At 39.2% G+C, this 17,777-nt stretch overlaps 1 protein-coding gene across 3 annotated transcripts in view; it reads right to left on the minus strand.

Moving 5' to 3' along the window:
• Positions 1 to 17,777, minus strand: part of LOC134544482 (serine-protein kinase ATM) — a 207,318-nt gene that overhangs the window by 96,239 nt on the left and 93,302 nt on the right. For all 3 annotated transcript variants that reach the window (XM_063388481.1, XM_063388480.1, XM_063388482.1), the window contains exons 28-30: positions 16,984 to 17,227; positions 10,572 to 10,825; positions 9,211 to 9,379 (exon numbers count right to left, since the gene is read on the minus strand). In XM_063388481.1, coding sequence (XP_063244551.1) covers positions 9,211 to 9,379; positions 10,572 to 10,825; positions 16,984 to 17,227 — 667 coding nt within the window. The remainder of the gene's footprint in view (positions 1 to 9,210; positions 9,380 to 10,571; positions 10,826 to 16,983; positions 17,228 to 17,777) is intronic.

Below are 17,777 nucleotides of genomic sequence, written 5' to 3' on the forward strand. Positions count from 1 at the left end.
GCTAAAATTATTTATTCAATGCAGATATTGAAAAGTAACGGTGAAAGGGTACCACCTCGGGGAACGTAAGAACTTGCCAAATGTAATCAGAGTTTTCATTTTGTACTGATACACATAAAAATTTCTGTTGTTCAGATAACTAGATAACCAAGTTATGTATTTATCACTTAAGCCAAATTCAGCATATTTAGTAAGTAGAATATGATGATTGATAGTACGGAATGCTTCAGCTAAAACAAAGTAACAAGCATCGACTTGCCCACGTGTAATAACTTCTGAATAGATGGAGTTAAGAGATGAAACTAAGTTAGTCATGGTTGTTTTACCAGTTCTAAAGTCATGTTGAGAGTCAGTGAGTCTATTTTTTTTAAACTGAATTCTAGATGTTTACATTATTTACTCAAATACTTTAGCAAAACCATTTAAAAGGGAAACTGGCCTATAGTTGGAAACATTTATCTTATTAACTTTTTTATGTATAGGAATGACATTAGCAAGCTTCCCTTTACAAGCGTAAGTACCACAGACAACACGACTATTAAAGATATGTTGTAGAAGAGGGAAAATAATCAGAGAGCAGTCTTTTATAATACCTTATTTACCCGCGTATGGCTCACACATTTTATGCCGATTTTTAGTGTAATAAAAATGTACTGCGACACATATGCAATTTTGGGTTAAAAAAAAATATTGTATTGTGTGGTTGAATATGTGCGTAAATAACTAACCTATGTTGGTTTTTAATAAATATAACTCCACGAGTAATTATAAATTGTTTAATCAAAACATCTAAGCAGTCGCACGAAGCTCCAAGATCAGTTATTGTATGTGTGCTGTGTCTGCCACCCAACCGGTAGCGGCGCCAGCGAGGCATTTACTGCGCTGCAAATACGAGGAGAGGAGGGAGAAAGAGTGTGTGTGCATGTGCGTGTTGTGCGAGAGGCTTTATGGCAGTGTTGACGGTTCTCCCTTCCTCACATCTTTGTAAATGTCCCATGAACTGGCACCCACACAATTAATGTGTCTATCTTGACAGGTGTTCATTACGCAACTGTGCCCAATCATTTTTTTTTTTAATGATATTTCCCACTCTTTCAACTGAACATACTGTGACAACTGCAGCCATCGCTGATGTTTATAAATCACCTTTTATATTCCTCCAGTCTCATAGGTAAACTGTGTGCTAGTTTTTATAGAGGGAACTGACAATCTATCTGCGGCAAAGGGATGGGTAAAAAAATAAAATACAATGGAGGAAAGGAAAACAAGGGAATAAAAAATACCAGTCTTTGCCTTTATCTTGTTAGGAAGTGCAGGATTTGGATGGATTGTAAATATGAGAAGGGGGGATTGGGCCGCCTCATACCCTCCCGCAGTAAACAGACAAGGAAGAGCTGAGGGTCAATGCCAGTCCAGTGTCTTACGCACGAATAAGCTGAGAAAAGGAAAATTTCACTTGTATCCATAGAACTATAGTGAAGACAGATATACGGTGCTGCAACCCATATGGTGAAAATGTTAGATTATTTTGCCCAGAATTATTAAGGGTGCAGCTCATACAAAGGGGCGACCATTCTACAGGTAAATACAGAACTAATACTTGGAATACCATCTGGAACTGGTGACTAAGTTAATTTTAAGGTTTTAATACTCCAGGGAACACAACTCTCAGTGATATTAGCCATAGGGATAGAACTAATATTAAAGTTTGAAGTTGGGAATTGTTGCAGGTTGGGGTTACATAGACACTAGAGAAATAAGGGGATACATATTTGTGACAGAATCATTGACCTTAAGGGATGGCTGTTGTTCATAGCCCTTCCTCATAATTTGTACATAATTCCAGAATTTTTGGGATGCTGTTTGATTTTATTGTTAATATTTTAAAGCAAAAATGTTTATCTCTCAAAATGAGGAACTTAGACTCTTAACAAGATTGAGAAAACAAGGAATAATATTAGAACTTCATGTTACGTTTATATGATTTGTGACAATGTTTTTATGCAGTTTCAATTACTTAATCAGTTGTTTTGAATACCAATGTGAATACTTAGATGTTTACATAGTGATATGTATACATGTTTTTAACAAATTATTCATTGTAGATGTTAAATGGTCATCCATACTAAGTATTATAAATGATTGACCAGTCATGATATTTGAGAGCATTATATAAGCCAAGATAGCCACCAATCATATAATTTGTAAATGAAGAAGTAACATTTTCATTTCTTGATACTACGTTGAATTTGATGTTGACCTCAATGGCACAATGTGGTAAATCTTCTTTCACTAGGGAATCCAATGCTTTACTAACTGAACACAGTTCTAGATCAGTGAAACATAAGTTCAGAAGCTGATTGGAAGGTTTAAAGTAATTAAATTACGATACACACATTGCTGATTAAAGCTCAGGCATTAGATTTAATGCTAGATTGTCAAATATTTAGTCAGTGCATGCATTTGTGCCCATTCAACACCTGGCACACTGAAATCACCAGTTACTAGTAAACCGTCTTGGGTATTCATAAATTTATCTTCTAACTTCTAAGTCTTCAAAATAAGATGCATATTGAGAGAGTTGTTGGTGGGGGAATATAAATGTTACCAAGGATTAAAGATTTGGTTCGATAGGTTTTTAATTTTAGCTAGACAGCTTCTATTCCAGAGTGATCAAATTCAGGAGTTGGTATTACAATTTTAAATTGATGTTTATTAACAGCTATCAAAACACGACCCCCTCTTTCCATCAAGGTTTGTGTGGGGTCTCTATCTGTTCTAAATATATAATAATTATCATTAAAATAATGACAGTTGATGCTATTATTAGTAAATCAGGTTTCTGTAAGGCCTTTTATATCATGATCAATAAGAGATAGATTTTCTGAGAATTCAATGGCTTTGGTTCTTAATCCTCTTATATTTCGGTAATATATTTCCCATTCACAAAACACCAACCGCACAGTAGTTATTTAAAATGATCCTCTAGGCACCGGGATCGCAGGAAGGTTGTTGGCTGGTAGGGGTTTGGGGTTTCTCTAGCTGTGTTGATGGCATTAGCAAGAGATGAAATGTTGATGATGATTTGATCTGGATGAAGCTTCCCTGGATGAAACTTCTTTGATTTGCTAACTAAGCACACACTAGGCCAGAATACAATGTGTTTAATCCTGTTAAAATCTTTTTCAAGAAATGAAATATGGAAGGAAGCATAAATATAAAATCTGGTCCTGAGTTTAGCTACTTTCACATGTGACAAATTGAGTTCACTGGAAATATACTCGACAATCTCATGATCTTGCACAGAAGGATGAAATCTTGTAACGAACTGAGCTTTTTTTTTTTTTTTTTCCAGGTTTACTAACATTTTTAAGTGTAGGGATATTACGTATGCCCAATCACATCAGGAATTTATTGTGATCCTGATCTATATTGGCTTCAAGGTTAGAATTGGGTCTAGGCTTCACAGTGCAGCCATCATTGTCAACAACGTACTAGATGGAGTAGAAGTCTGTAGTGATGTCGCGCTTTTTGCGCAGAGTCGATAGTAGGTCACAAGACAAAGTACCGTTTCCAAACTACTAACTACTTTCTTCACGCTCGAAGGTTTCTTTAATGCATACAGTCTGTTGCACAGGAACGTAGCGTCCATAATTCCGATTTGGAGGTTAAGGTGTGACTATGATCTTCACTGTCGCAAAGTTAATACGATGCACCGGGATGCATTTAACTAAAAATGCATTTAAATTTTTTTGCTAAAAATGATGGTTTGCTAGCCTCCTGACACGCTCCTGGACACGCTCTTCCAATTCATGTGTTATGCTAGGTTCATTTACCTGTATCGTGTGACATTGTGATTCAACCCTTGGCCTACACCCCTGGGAGGGATTTGGGGCTCCATCCTCCCCGCTTACCAGTTTAAGTTACGGTTTTATTGCCTTCTCGTCGACTTCTACATGACAATCTAGCGTACCTGGGCAAGCCTCACCTGCTTTTAGACTGTTGCTAGTCACATAGCTTTATCTTGTAATGTTCGTAACGTACACTAAGATCACAGGACGTTTTCCTTGTATGCGTACATGAGTGTATGCGTTCCCGGCACACGTACACAAGCGTGACATAATTTAAGATAGTGCGAACATGACGTGCACAGCTTCACAATGATCCATCATCATGTCAACCGCATAAGCAATATAGTAAAACGTTAAGCAAGCCCCCTGCAAGTATGAATGTCTAATATGTTCTAAATGCTCTAATTGTTGCGCAATCCTTGTCTCACAACAATGTCGAGTTGTTTACAAACATTATGAAACTTAATTGTGTCATCGGTCATGGCCCTATTCCCCCGACCATGAGACATCAATGGTAAGTATGTTCGTGAGAAACTTTTTGTCACTTAAATCTTTTCTTTTGTGACCGCATAGCAACCAAAGTATCCCGAACATCTTATCTCCAGGGTTTTATAACTATGAGCTAGTTGCTACATGATTTCGTAAAATCCCAGCGTGATTTAACTGTTAGCCTGGTGGTTACACCTGTAGGTAGGATAAATGTTATCCTCCCGGCTAATTAGGGAAAAGCATAAATAGAAGGTATATATCGATGGGTATTTATATTTGTTGACCACAATGACATCATTTATGGAATTTACTGAATTCCAGCTATTAGCGTTAGTTAGTTCATTAAAAATAAAATATGGTGTGGTAACTGAAACATTTTCCTTTCATGATACCATTTTTGGAATCGAGCTACGTGCCTGGATGCACGATATGCCTAACTATGTTAGGCCCACGCCGTACAATATTCTAAAAAGCTGAAAATGTGCGCTTGATGCAGCGCGAGGCGCATACATTGCGACCCGTTATCTGATAGGCCGAAGCCGCTGTTGATACACCTGAGTAAAATGCATGGGAGTGTGAGAAAGAGAGAAAATCGCTGCGTCGTGGGAACAGAGGTAAGCATTTCGTGGAAGCCTCTGTTACCATGCGCCGTGATTGGCTGAAAATTACGTCAGTGAGTCCAGGACACTACCCTCACAAAGGGAAGGAAGGCTGTAAAATCAGTCATTGTCTGAGCACCGTGCCGAGAGGTCGTGGTCGGGCGATGGCTCGCATCATTTAGCAATGTTATATTGAACTACAACTTATCCGGGCAATATAATGGAATTTGTAATAAATCTACGTGTTTTTCCCCTTTATGGAGGTACTGGTTAAATTTTTGTTGTGTGCTCTGTTGTGCTAAATATTTTGTGATTATTAAATGAATAATTAAAATTAAAATCAGGTAATACATCGAACATTGTTTATAAATTTCTTCTTTCTTCGTGACCTGCAACCTGTATGTTCCACTCATCACCTAATCTGAGCTAGCCGGAGGTGTGTGGTGGTAACAACGTTGACGTCAGGATTTAAGGAAAACAACTAAAATAGGTGTCCATTGTTACAATATTATTGGTATATTATTTTTATATTGACGCAATAATATCGGCCACCTGTTTTTTTCACCATATGTGAATGTTGTTGATTAATATATTTCAGGATTATTGCCTAATCATTTTATCCTCCAGTGGCATCATTTGCGGTTTTAATTGTATTGTACATTGTGTAGCAACAATTATCAGTGGTGGCACTATATAACGTCCCCATATCCCCCATGGAATTCATTAGCTAATCGATAGCCGCTGGGTGAACAAGTCCTTGCAGAAGAACACTGTGACCAAGCTCTGCCGAGGCACCGACCTGAACACCATCCTCTGCCCTCTATGTCAGTATACAATATTTAAATTAATTGAATGTTTTAATTTTTTAAAAATATTTTTGTACGTGTTCCTTTCGAGGACCCTGCAGCCTTTTTATGACTGTATTTCATATTTTATTCGTTTCCATTTGCAGCTTTTGAACCCGGACTCCTGTATACTCTAAGAATGAGAACTCTGCTGGTCCTGATGGCTTGCCTTCTAACGGCGTGTGCGAGACCTGAACCCACGCTGGTGCGACCTTCCCATCCAGTAGAAGTGAGTATAATATTTTTACAAACTCTTATGGACCATTGCAATATTCTGCAAGTGTTGCAACTCCCAAGCAAAGAGTTTGTCATACCCCGACAACCAACCCGTCAGGCCGTCTTGTAAGCTTTGACGAAACTAATGTTAATTTTTATATTTCCAGTACACGGATCCTACTGGGTCCTGCTCTGAATACGAAGATGCGAGTGTGGAGATGCCTTTTCCTCCAGGAGCAATGGTGCTTGGGACCCGCATCGGCTTCCGCAAAATGCCAGACCCCAACACATACTGGGTTGATGGAAAGAAAGTAGAAGTCGAAGTAGAAGTAGAAGCCGAAGTCAAAGTCGAAGATTCCTAAGACATATATTGTATTTAGTCTGTAAGCCGTGCGGCTCACAATATTGCATATTGTGATGCTTTATACTTTTTGTCTGCTTTTGAAAATAAAAATAATTATGCCATATGTCGTTGTATTATTGACGTAGAATAAGACGACACAATAAGTGCGTCTAGTAGGTATCCCGACCCACTGACGTAGCTGGTTCCACGCTTAGGGCATGTTTAGTCTGCCAGGCTACATGGTTAAACCGATATGCACATTTAGGTGTCACACTGCACTTTGTGCAACAGTAACTGCACTCTGACGACTCGAACATATTGGCCTAGGTAATAACAGCATTGCATCGTGGAGCTTGGTATTCAGGTTGCTAGAATATCACTGTCCGCTACCCCCGAGCCTTAAGTTTTGAGATATAGCCAGTACTTCTTGTGCAACAGACTGTAACTGTTAGAATTATCACTGACTTTTTAGCTAACAAACTTTGCTTTAAGTGAAGAAGTTCCTCTTTTAATTCCAAGGTTTTAGAACAAGAAACAATTAGTAACGTCTTTAGTCTTTACAACCAAAATCTCGCACATGTATTGATATGCTTTGCAGTGTTATTTCGTTTTACCGCAATTTACCATACAATTTTGTCCATATTTATGGTGTATAGGTAGCTTAAAATTAATTTTACCTATGTATTTCTTTGCATGCCTAGATATATGATTTCATGTTATGTTTTAGGTATTGTTTACAGAGTATACCGTATTTACTCGCGTAAAGGCCCCGCCCGCGTATAAGCCCCCCTCCTTGTTTTGTAAACATTTTTGAGAAAAAATTTAAAAACGTGTTTTTCTGGGTTTATCTGAGGGCAGGGCATCTTGGCATGCATCAAACAGCAAGCCATGTATTGTAAGCGGCGGGAGGTGATTTGTAAGCGGCAGTGATACAGAGACTCAGCAGGACTGTCGTGAGGCGTGACAGACGTCCGCAGTTAGTCGTATCTCAAACGACATAAAGATAAAGAAAGCTGCTGGACTCGCGCGCTTGTGTTGTCGGAGAAGATTAGGGGAAGTGAAGGAGTAAGGGAAGTGGGTCAAGGATTCCAACACTCCTTTGTCTGGTTGGCTGGCTAGCTGGCAGGAGGGAGGTTAAGCCACGCCTCTGCCTCTCTCCCCTCCTGTCACAGCGCTGCCTCTGCCTCTCTCCCCCCTGCGGAGTCGATGCCTCTCTCTCCCTCCTGCCACGTCGCTGCCTCCCCCGCCTTCCTCATTCGAACAAAGACGCACAACTTGAAAAGAAAAATCTATTTTTTCCTCCAAATTCGCGTATAGGCCCCCTCCCCTTTTTTGGAGTCGAAAATTTGGAAAAAAAGGGGGGCCTTTACGCGAGTAAATACGGTATTTCTTTGATTTGTAAATGCGTGGATACAGGGATTGATCTAGAACAACTGGACTGATGCATTGGTTTTATCAGTTATATGAATGTTCGAGAGAGAAAGACAGACATTAATCGTGAGTGGGAGAGACTCATGGTTTGCTCGAGATGCTGTTGCCATGTGCCAGTATTGGCTGATATGTTTCTATGCATTTTTGTAATTACAAATTATACCTCACATGGGCACCCTTGTTCCTCTTGAAAGAGAAGGGTGGCCATGGTCATTAGCGTCTGATCAAGGTACCGAAATATCATGTGTCGGGTGGTGGCTCAAAAAAATGAACAGAAGAATTTAGAGGCAAATAATTTTGCAGCTGTGGTTGGGGGTATACCATCTATATTAACCTTTATTGGTCATTCGAAACTTTTATTTAAAAATATTGGCCACAGTCATTAGTAACAGCTCACAACAATGGTCTCCTAAAGAAGTCATGGTTCCAAGTACGGAGTCCTTCGGTGTGTACTGTGAGTTACAAGCACCATGGGATTAACTAACAAACAGTATACATTTTTCAACTTCATGTACCAACGAATGGTAAATTTGAGTTTTGGAGTCAGTGAAGGTATTTTGTACAACCAGTTTGTATTTTAGCCGTGTATATGTCTTTCGTAGTAATAATATGGCGACCATTGTGACTTGTGGATTTTCATAAGGGAAAAATAAAAACAGTAAAAATCAGTTTGTGTCCGAGAGACTATATTTCAGTTTAATCAATCATCGGCAGTAACTTTTTTGGGAACTTAATCTTTTTTATTCAGCACCCAACAAATTTCTACAAGTATTTATGCATGTACCTAACAGTCGGACCAATTCGAGCTATCTGGAGGTCTGGTTTGTTATAACTGTTTATTGAGCAACATTATGTCACCATCATTTTAAATTTAACCCTGCAGTATCTTTCTTTTGTATCCACCCAAGAGTTGCTTAATAAGAAGGAATGAAAAGATTTATAGTGAAAATATTTCTTAGACTTAAGATATAGAAACAGCCTCTCTTATTTCCAACTCAACCTATTTTATTCCTTTGGGACACTTATCTATTCGCTTGTCTCTGGGTATGTCGAATATAGAACATCACGGACAGATCTTCACTACTACTATCTGCATACTGAAATGCATCCACTCTTTAGTTTTGAGGGAATTAAAATAAAGTAAATATCAAATGTGAAACCTCATTACAACATAACTGAAATAACCCACAGTTACAGTTCTTATTGTTGATAAATGTACTTCATACTGAACTTTTAATAAATATAAAACATCAGGTAGGTGTTTGAAAATTTATAATAATTTAAAGTGAGTAAGTAATCCTTTAAATTGATGCACTTCGTTATGAAGTTCCACTGTAGAACTAAACCTTCACAAGACCACTACGTAAGTAGTGTTTTCTAATGCTTCAGGAGAACAAAACAGAATCCAGGCAGCACTGACCCCACTAAGAACTTACGATTTCTCATCTGAAGACTGATGGATGTGTCCTGGAGAACTGCGTGTTCCTCGCAGTGCTTCTGGAAGAATTTCCTCATGTTCCTGCTGATAATGTCATGGCACACATCACCGCCTTTGCACAGGAATATGTTGATCACCAAGGGCAAAAGATGCTCGCCAAACCATGCCTTTAAAGAGAAAAAAAATAAACTCATTTTACACAAACACAGCAAAGAAAAAAAGGCAGTAAAATAATATACTAGAAAAATTATTTCTATTGAAAAAAATTATTCACAACTGTTAAGAGTATAGGAACTTACTGAAGTGAAAAGTTAAGATTTTATTCTTCTTCAAAACACTTTCATGTTTATATAAAAATATAATCAGGATGGCCACACAAATCTGAAATAAAATTTCCCTGAATTTCCCTGACATTCCCAGAAACAAAAAATTTCAAATATTCCTGAACCAATTTTTTTGAAAATTTACTTTGTAACAACCCAGATTACAGCCTTCCTCATGCAATCCAGTAATAATCTTTTGTTATAAATTTTTTTGTCAAATTTCAGGTTAGGTTTTCAAATGATGTAAAGTTTTTTTTTTCTTTTTCGAAGTTAGACGTAAAGTGTTTCACTGGGTTTATTGTTTTTATTTTTAAAATACATAAATTTATATTTTAAGTAATTTTTTTTGCTGGCTTCTTTGTGTGGGAAGGCGTGCTGACATGATTCTCCTTCGTTTTTCCCACGACTGAGGCTTTGTTTCACACGCTAGGCGTGTGAGTCACTGTCACAGGAGTGCGAGAAAGATACAAAATCGCTGCGTCGGGGGAACAGAAGTAAGCATTTTGTGGGAGCTTCTGTTGCTATGCGCCGTGATTGGCTGAAAGTTACGTCAGCGAGCTCAGGACACTGCCCGCACGAAGGAAAGGAAGGCTGTAAGATCACTCATTGTCCGAGCACCAGGCCGAACAGTCGTTTTTCAGGCAGCGGGCCGAGCAGGCCATGGCCGAGCGATGGCTCCGCGTTTTATTTTCTTTTTAATGTACATTTAGTTTTTATTTGCTTGGTTGTGCTAAATATTTTGTAATTTTTAAATGAATAGTTAAAACCAGGTAATAAATCGAACATTGTGTATAAATTCCTTTTTTATTCGTGACCTGCACCCTCTATGTTCCACTCATCACCTAATTTGAGCTAGCCAGAGGTGGTGGGTGGTGACAACCTATTTTGCAATTTTATTTAGCTGTCGTAGTTCAAACAGGGGATGCCAGATTAAAAATTCTCATGTATCCTGTAAAAAGCATGTTGGTAAAATAATGTAACAAACATATCAAAAATTATATTTAATAAATTATTATGGTTACTTTGGCACATATACCTTTTCCCGACAAACTGAGACCAGCTGAGGATACACTCTCTGTTCGGGAAATGCTCCCAGGAGCGTGCACACCAGTCTTGTGATCCAAGTGTCGTGACTCACAACGTCTCCAGAAGCCCAAAGAAAGTTCTGATCGACTCTGCTTTTCGTCAAGTCCTCATTTATCCCCGCACCACAACTGGCAGTTGCAGTCCCGTTGAGAAACGGAGCCAGGTAAACTTTTTTGAGAGTTCCCGAGGAATTCACTTGTTTCTCTTATAACAAAAACAAAATAACCATTTCACAAAATTACAATTATAAGATTGACATTTTATACTTAAAAAATTCATATGCATGATTCAACCATAGAAATAAACTAATAGAAAGTTACACATTATAAAACAAATACTCTGACATCCAACATATGCACAGTTTACAACAGCATAGTGAACCAGTCACAATTCTCAACACGGTTGCATATGAAATTTTTTGAATTTGTATGGAAACTATCACTATCTATAAACCATCATTTCTCTTGCTTTCACCCTGACGTGCTCAGAAAACAAGTCAGTTACCTGCCAATCATAAACACAAAAACCAGCAAGTCACCGCTGCCCATGCTGATGAGAATGTTCTCATGGAAAGAGACGCACATTTTTTTCCGTATTGTTCAGGTGGCTGCTTTGGGAAAAAGAGCTCTGAAAGCGTGGGCTGTAAGGGCGACACTGACTCACGCACCACACTCCTCACAGATTCTACGTGCCAGACACAGAACTGGCGTGCAGCCTATACATCTGCAACGCCTCTATGGAACTTCTAGCGGTGACTCTGTAATTTTAAGCTGAAATATTAAAGATTAAGGTTAACTGCATATCCTTGCACCATTTACAATTTTTTATATGTATAAACAATTATTTTTGCCATTCTCACTGCCTAAAAAATACACCTTAAAGACAAAACCATGAAATTAAAAGACCAGTTTAAGTGCAAGTGCTCTTAAATGCTAGTCATAATCAGATACTTTCAATATATCCTGAGCGGTCAGTAAATGGTGTGTTGACAAAACTCGGCATCCCAACCAGGTGATCACCTTAACGGTGTGTAAATATGCATTTCTATTGCTTCGTCCAACATTATTGTCATGTATCACAATTTTTTAGTACTATCTTATTTAAATTTTAGTGTTCTGTACTGCAACATGTTTGTTTTGACAGTTTAATTATTTATTATTATTTACGATTTATTTTGTTTTGTTTGCTCTATGTCTAATATTATTTATTTTCGGAAACGGCAATTTATTGTTATGTATGTCTATGGAAAAGTGATTCTTTGGATTTTTACCGGACTATTTGAACTAGGTATTGTTGATACCCCTCTAAGGACTAATGGACTTGGAAACTGTAAACGGTAAAATTAACGCCGTGATTTTATTTTGTAAATTATTATTTTAATATTTGTTTATTTAAATTATAAGTGAAATTTTGTTATCCGCGCAATTGTTGCATTTGGAGTTCACGTTTTTGTTAAGAAATTAAGTAACCGATTTGGTTTTTTGGCCAATCACGGGCCACCATTTAAAAGTTGAGTCTTACTGGTTTATTTGAGAAGCTAGTAAGAAAGGGAGTTCTACAATGGCCAGCTGAATGAGCGGCAACTTCGTGACGTCGGCGATTATAAATCCTGAAAATTAGCTATTTAGCAACAGGCATCCCGGATAGAGGATGATAATTATGAATCATTAGGGAGTCCAGAATATTGGAATAGGATTTATCTAAAGAGATAAATAATATAGGAGTGAATAACGTGAGTAATAAAAGTGCCCAGATTTTTGTGTCCTCATCTTATGCACAGATCACGCAACTCCCGTTTTTACGTCACATCGCCGCCGGAAATTAATATAAACATTGATTTTCTGAAGTAAATTGATTTTACATATGATTTAAATAATACTTGAATATAAATTTTACGAATTTACACACTAATTAACAGACTCAGTGGTCCTATAGATGAGAGGCTCTGAGCTCTGCCGATGACATTTTGAACCTAACTAGCCGAGGTAAATTGATTTTAAGTTCCCTAAAACATTAATTAAAAACTGTGTAGTGTCAACGAACCCGAACAAAGACTTTTGTAAACATTTAAATGTGCGCAACATAAATCCTGGTAATTGAACTTTTATTGAATTCATATGATGTCAATTGTAAGTTAGGTTGTTGTTTTTGATATAAATAGTAATTAAATTAAATATATTAATAAGAGTAAAATTTTTAAATCGTTTTTACATTTGGAATAAAATAGTTATATATGTTATATTCGAAGTGTTGTGTCTTATGATTTGTAGTTTCATCTACCACAGTGTATATTTATGTATGTTTGTTCCCCAATTAAGTAACACCTAGCTGTGACCTACCTGATACCAACATTACCAGTGGAAAGCCACTCAAGTGAAAATAAAATTTATTACACAGTTTTAATACAGCCCAACGTTTTTAGTGTGTGTGGCCTTAAACTCCTAAAGTTCCCCCACATATTTATTTGGCACCCCAAGTGGGGCCTCAAGTACAAAGTAGCTGCACAGTTCCTTGGTTCGGACCCTGAGTGGGTGTTGCAGCACACCTTGGTAGCAGTGGCATGGTAGCACATAAAGGCGTTAGTTGTGTTAACACATCAAATTCTTCCATTTGGCGTGACGTGCGACGTGCCGCGCACGTCTATAATCTCGAAGCCGTCAGCCCCTTCATTCCTAAACATGTGTGCGGACCGCCAACGCCGGCCGGGATAAGCGGCACCGCCTGGCCATCGCTGCATTGCCCGTTGCCAGGACGACCACGCCGCGTCCTTGGTTACCATGCCAACCAGCTGGGTGTGCGCGTACCCTCCCCCAACCCTCGCCTACCCTTCTCTCGCCAGGCCAGCCGATTGTGCGCGCATCCTCCCCCCCTCCACCTTCTCCGGCCGCCACCCCGCCTACCCCCTCGCCCTCCAGACCAGCACGGCACGTCCGCCGGCTGGAGTTCTTGGAAGCGGCCAGCGATTCCCGGAATCCCTCTCCTTCCGACGTCACCCTTCGGCCCTCAGGAGGGGTATATAAGGCGGCCCTTGGCCAAGGAACACGGAGTTGATGCCCCAGAGGCACCTCAGCTAGCTCACAGCGCCCTCAGTGCCGAGCCCATCACTGCTGCTCACAGCGCCTTCCGTGCGGAGACCAGCGAGAAGCCCGAGTGCCGACGGTGTCGGACTACGGCCAACAGCTACGGGCGACCCCGCGCGCCGAGCACCCGGCCACGAGACCAGTACCGTGCCATTGCGACAGATAGGACCTGCCTATCTATAGGCCGCAGAGTAAGGAGAATTGAACCAGTTCAGAACCAACTTGTACAAGGGAAGGCTGTCACGCCGCTTGTGACTTGAGGGAATAAACCAGTCTACTGAGACAAAGTGTATCATTTCGGGCAGAGGGAAGACCCGGGACACCTTGGCCACCTAGCCAACGCAGCCGGCGGCAGCATCCGGAAGGACCAGTGCACAGCAGTCATCCGAGCTCCCACAGCCGCCTTCGCAGCCACCGAGTCTCCAGGGTAAGCCACAACCGACCGATGCCCTTCTCTCACTGAAGAGGGGTCAACCACCGACCCCAGGCACAGACCAGCACAAGTGCCATACCTCCCACCTACCCTCTCCCAATCCCCGTAGAGGGTGATTCCCGTGACCCAGCCCCGTGGGTCTACAAACAAGCCCGAGACCAAGCTGCAGCCGAGAGGAGACATCGTGGGGCAGCCCCGACTCCCCCTACAGCATACTTCCCAGCACCCCTCCGACCCCAACCGACCCAGGCATCTAAAGGCCAGGAGGATCGACAAGGCGGGGCTAAGGGCCCTCAAAGAGACACGACCAGTCACCTCCAGGGCATCCCTCGGTGGAGAAAAGTCCCCGAACTGATCAGGCCATTCCCGCCTACTCCTCCCCGGAACCTTCACTAAGGAGGACAACCAGTCAGCCAGGCAACCACTCTCCAATCACCAGGCAGGAAACACGAATTGTAAGCAAAGGCTCCACTATCCGGAACTGCCGTGCTGCGCGACAGGCGTTATCAGTTATCATGGCTGTGCGCCTTGCTGACTTTTCAGGTTATACTGTGGCGTAAGTAGCACTGGTTACGCCCACGTGTTTTTTACGAATAGAGGCCTAATCAGCTAACCTGAACCCTGTTTACGAAGTTTAGGTAGGATGGGTCTGGAACATTCTGGAATGTGGGACAGAGGCTTCTTCGGCAAGGATTGCCCATTGCGCCAGGCTCACCGGGCGGCTCCCACCGCCTTGGCGACGAGTCAGTTAGTTGGAGGTGTAGTGGTTGGCTGCATGGTGCAACATTAAAAATGTAACTTCATTAAGGTCCACTTGGGTCAGGAGGGACCCTTAGTAACTCAGTAGATGTGCACGAAGTTTAAAGTAAAACAGATGCTATTCAGATACTCGCAGAAGAAGAGGAGTGTGCATCAAAGGGTGAACGAAGGTCTCAAAGAAAATGACTAAGTTTTAAGTCCTTAGAAGTAAATCAATTTTTCTTGGAATTTTGTTTTAATTTTAATGACTAGGAAGGTGCTTATACTGTAAAAAAATTTGATACTCCCTATAAGTTTATTTTGAAGGTCATTTAAAAGTTAAATTAATAAATTTCATAAATTCAAATAAGTATTTTTGTAACAACAAGACTGATTTGTGAAAAGAAGTATTTGTTTATTTATAATAAATGTTAATTGTTTTAAAACCTAGTGTTAAAATTATTTTTAAACATGCCTTAGTGTTGTCCTGACTAAAGTGAACCTTATAGAATAAATATACATTTCAACATAATTTACTATTATTTGATAGTATACGCCAACACAAAACATGCATCCAAAGAAAGGAGTAACAGTGTAGCCACAGATCGAAAAAAATAATAATATGGATGACTACCAAAGATTGCTATAGTGAAATATAATTGATTCAATACAATCAATTCATATGGATATATGTAAATGGAACTCTGGAATTAACTTTTTATTGGCATCTTGTACATACAGTTTTTCAGTTCAGTTCATTCTTCCATTCAAAATGTAAACAATATTGTACTGAATCTACTAGAAAGAATTTCTTATAGGTAGAGACTATAAATGATTATAAGCATTGCAATAATGTATGGACTATAGAATTTTACAGCCCAAATAATGACGCTACTAAAGAGAAAATTGTAAAACGTGAAATGTAACACAGAGTTTATAAACACATTGTAATGAAGAAACATGAGATAAAAAATATGGTGTTAATAAGCACGGAAAAAGTGTTACATACAGGAGTGTTACAACTGGTTTTACTGTTTATTTCTTCAGAGTAGCATACCAACTTAACACTTCAAATGATTTTGTTGAGTTTGGTTTGTAAAATTTTTTATTGTTGAGATGCAAAGCTGATTAGTAAGATGACGACAATATTGGCCAATTAGCTGATTATAAATCGGTATCGGACAATCTCTAATTTAAAAAGTTAGGTAAATATTTCAACACCATTTTTAATTTTGTTTTAATTTTTGGTACATTATTATACTTTTTTACTCTAGACACCTAGATTCGAATTCGAGGGGTATATTCAAGGTACTCTTTGGGATTTGATTTCCAGTTTCAGATTCAACCCATCACTAGAGCACAGCTATTAAATACTTCCATTATAACCATGTAACAACCCAGATTAAAGCTTTCCCCATGCAATCCAGTTATAATAATTTGTTATAAATTTTTGTCATATTTCAGGTTAGAAGTAAAGTTTTTCCTTTGTAATTTAATGCAATGTAATGTAATTCGTAAGAAGAGTCTACGTGTTTTCTCCTTTCTGGATGTACATTAAAAAAATTTTTTTTGTGTTCTGTTGTGCAGAAGATATTGTGATTTTTACATAAATAAAAAAACAGGTAATACGTCAAACATTGCATATGAATTACTTCGTGACCTGCTACCAACCTGTATTTTCACTCATCACCTAAGTTTGAGCTAGCTGGAGGTGGTGAGCTGGTAACAACCACAGTTTAGAATTCTGGCCATCATTATCGATGAACCTGTACTTCATATTAACATTGAGACTACAAAATTTCTTTCACACATACCTACTACATTTAGTCACACCAGTGACAACTTTTATCCGTTTTCAGTGACACACCTTATTAACTCCCCGAAAACACGGGGATGAGCTGTACTGCTGGTGAGAGTTCTTGGCTTCTGCTACATATTAAAAAATTTAAAAGAAATACTAGCTGCTAATACTACAGTGCTCAGTACTACCACAAGGTGTCTACACAAATATTTACAAAAATTTCCCTGATTTTTTCATGACTTTCCATAACCAACTTCAACTTTCTTTCCCAACTTTTAAGATTGTGGACGCCCTGTACCAGCTCTATTACCTGCTGCGATACGTCCCTCTGTGGTGTCCAGTATGCTGTACAACGCGTCGCTGGAAGCGCTGACCAGCGTGAGGTTGGGATCCGTGAGGTATCTCGTCAGCACCTCAACTGCACAGCCCAGCAGCTCCTCCAGCGAGTCTCTCTGACCGGCAACCGCCGGCCGGCTGCGGTCGGGCTTCAGGATCATTGTCGTCAGGTCCGCCGGCCCAAGCTCTCCCAGGCAGCACGAGGCCTCCGTGCTGACCTGCACAGACATCCTGGACCACTTGACACAATGTTTACAATGAGCTGTGTCACCAGTACCTGCACCCTACTACTGGTTCTTACGACAAACTCACTTCAGGTAAGAAGTCACTTGTTTACCACCCACAACGCACGCAGTTTATGAATTTTTATGACACTGTATTCCACATGTTATAAATAATTTTACGAATTAATTTTAACAGTGTCATCAATATAAATTCCATTTAAATTATACTATAAATCCTTTTTTTTTATTACAAAAAAACATGGAACATTTCATTATCCTGGAAATTAGAAAAACCTCAATGAGAAATTTTCATTTAACTTGCTTGAATTACTTTTGGTTTTCATTTTGTTAAAATACAGAAGTATTTATACAGCCCTTACACTTAACTTAAAAAAAAAAACTAAAATATGTTTATAATTTTAAAAAATTATCACATATCAGTTCTAAAACACAATTCCAGAAACTATGATTGTCATCATTTTTATTTAAAAATATGGAATGCAATTGAAGCAACATAAGCAACCATTGTAAGCTATCACAATGC

The sequence above is a fragment of the Bacillus rossius genome, chromosome 1 (assembly GCF_032445375.1).
Source record: "Bacillus rossius redtenbacheri isolate Brsri chromosome 1, Brsri_v3, whole genome shotgun sequence".
NCBI lineage: Eukaryota > Metazoa > Arthropoda > Insecta > Phasmatodea > Bacillidae > Bacillus > Bacillus rossius.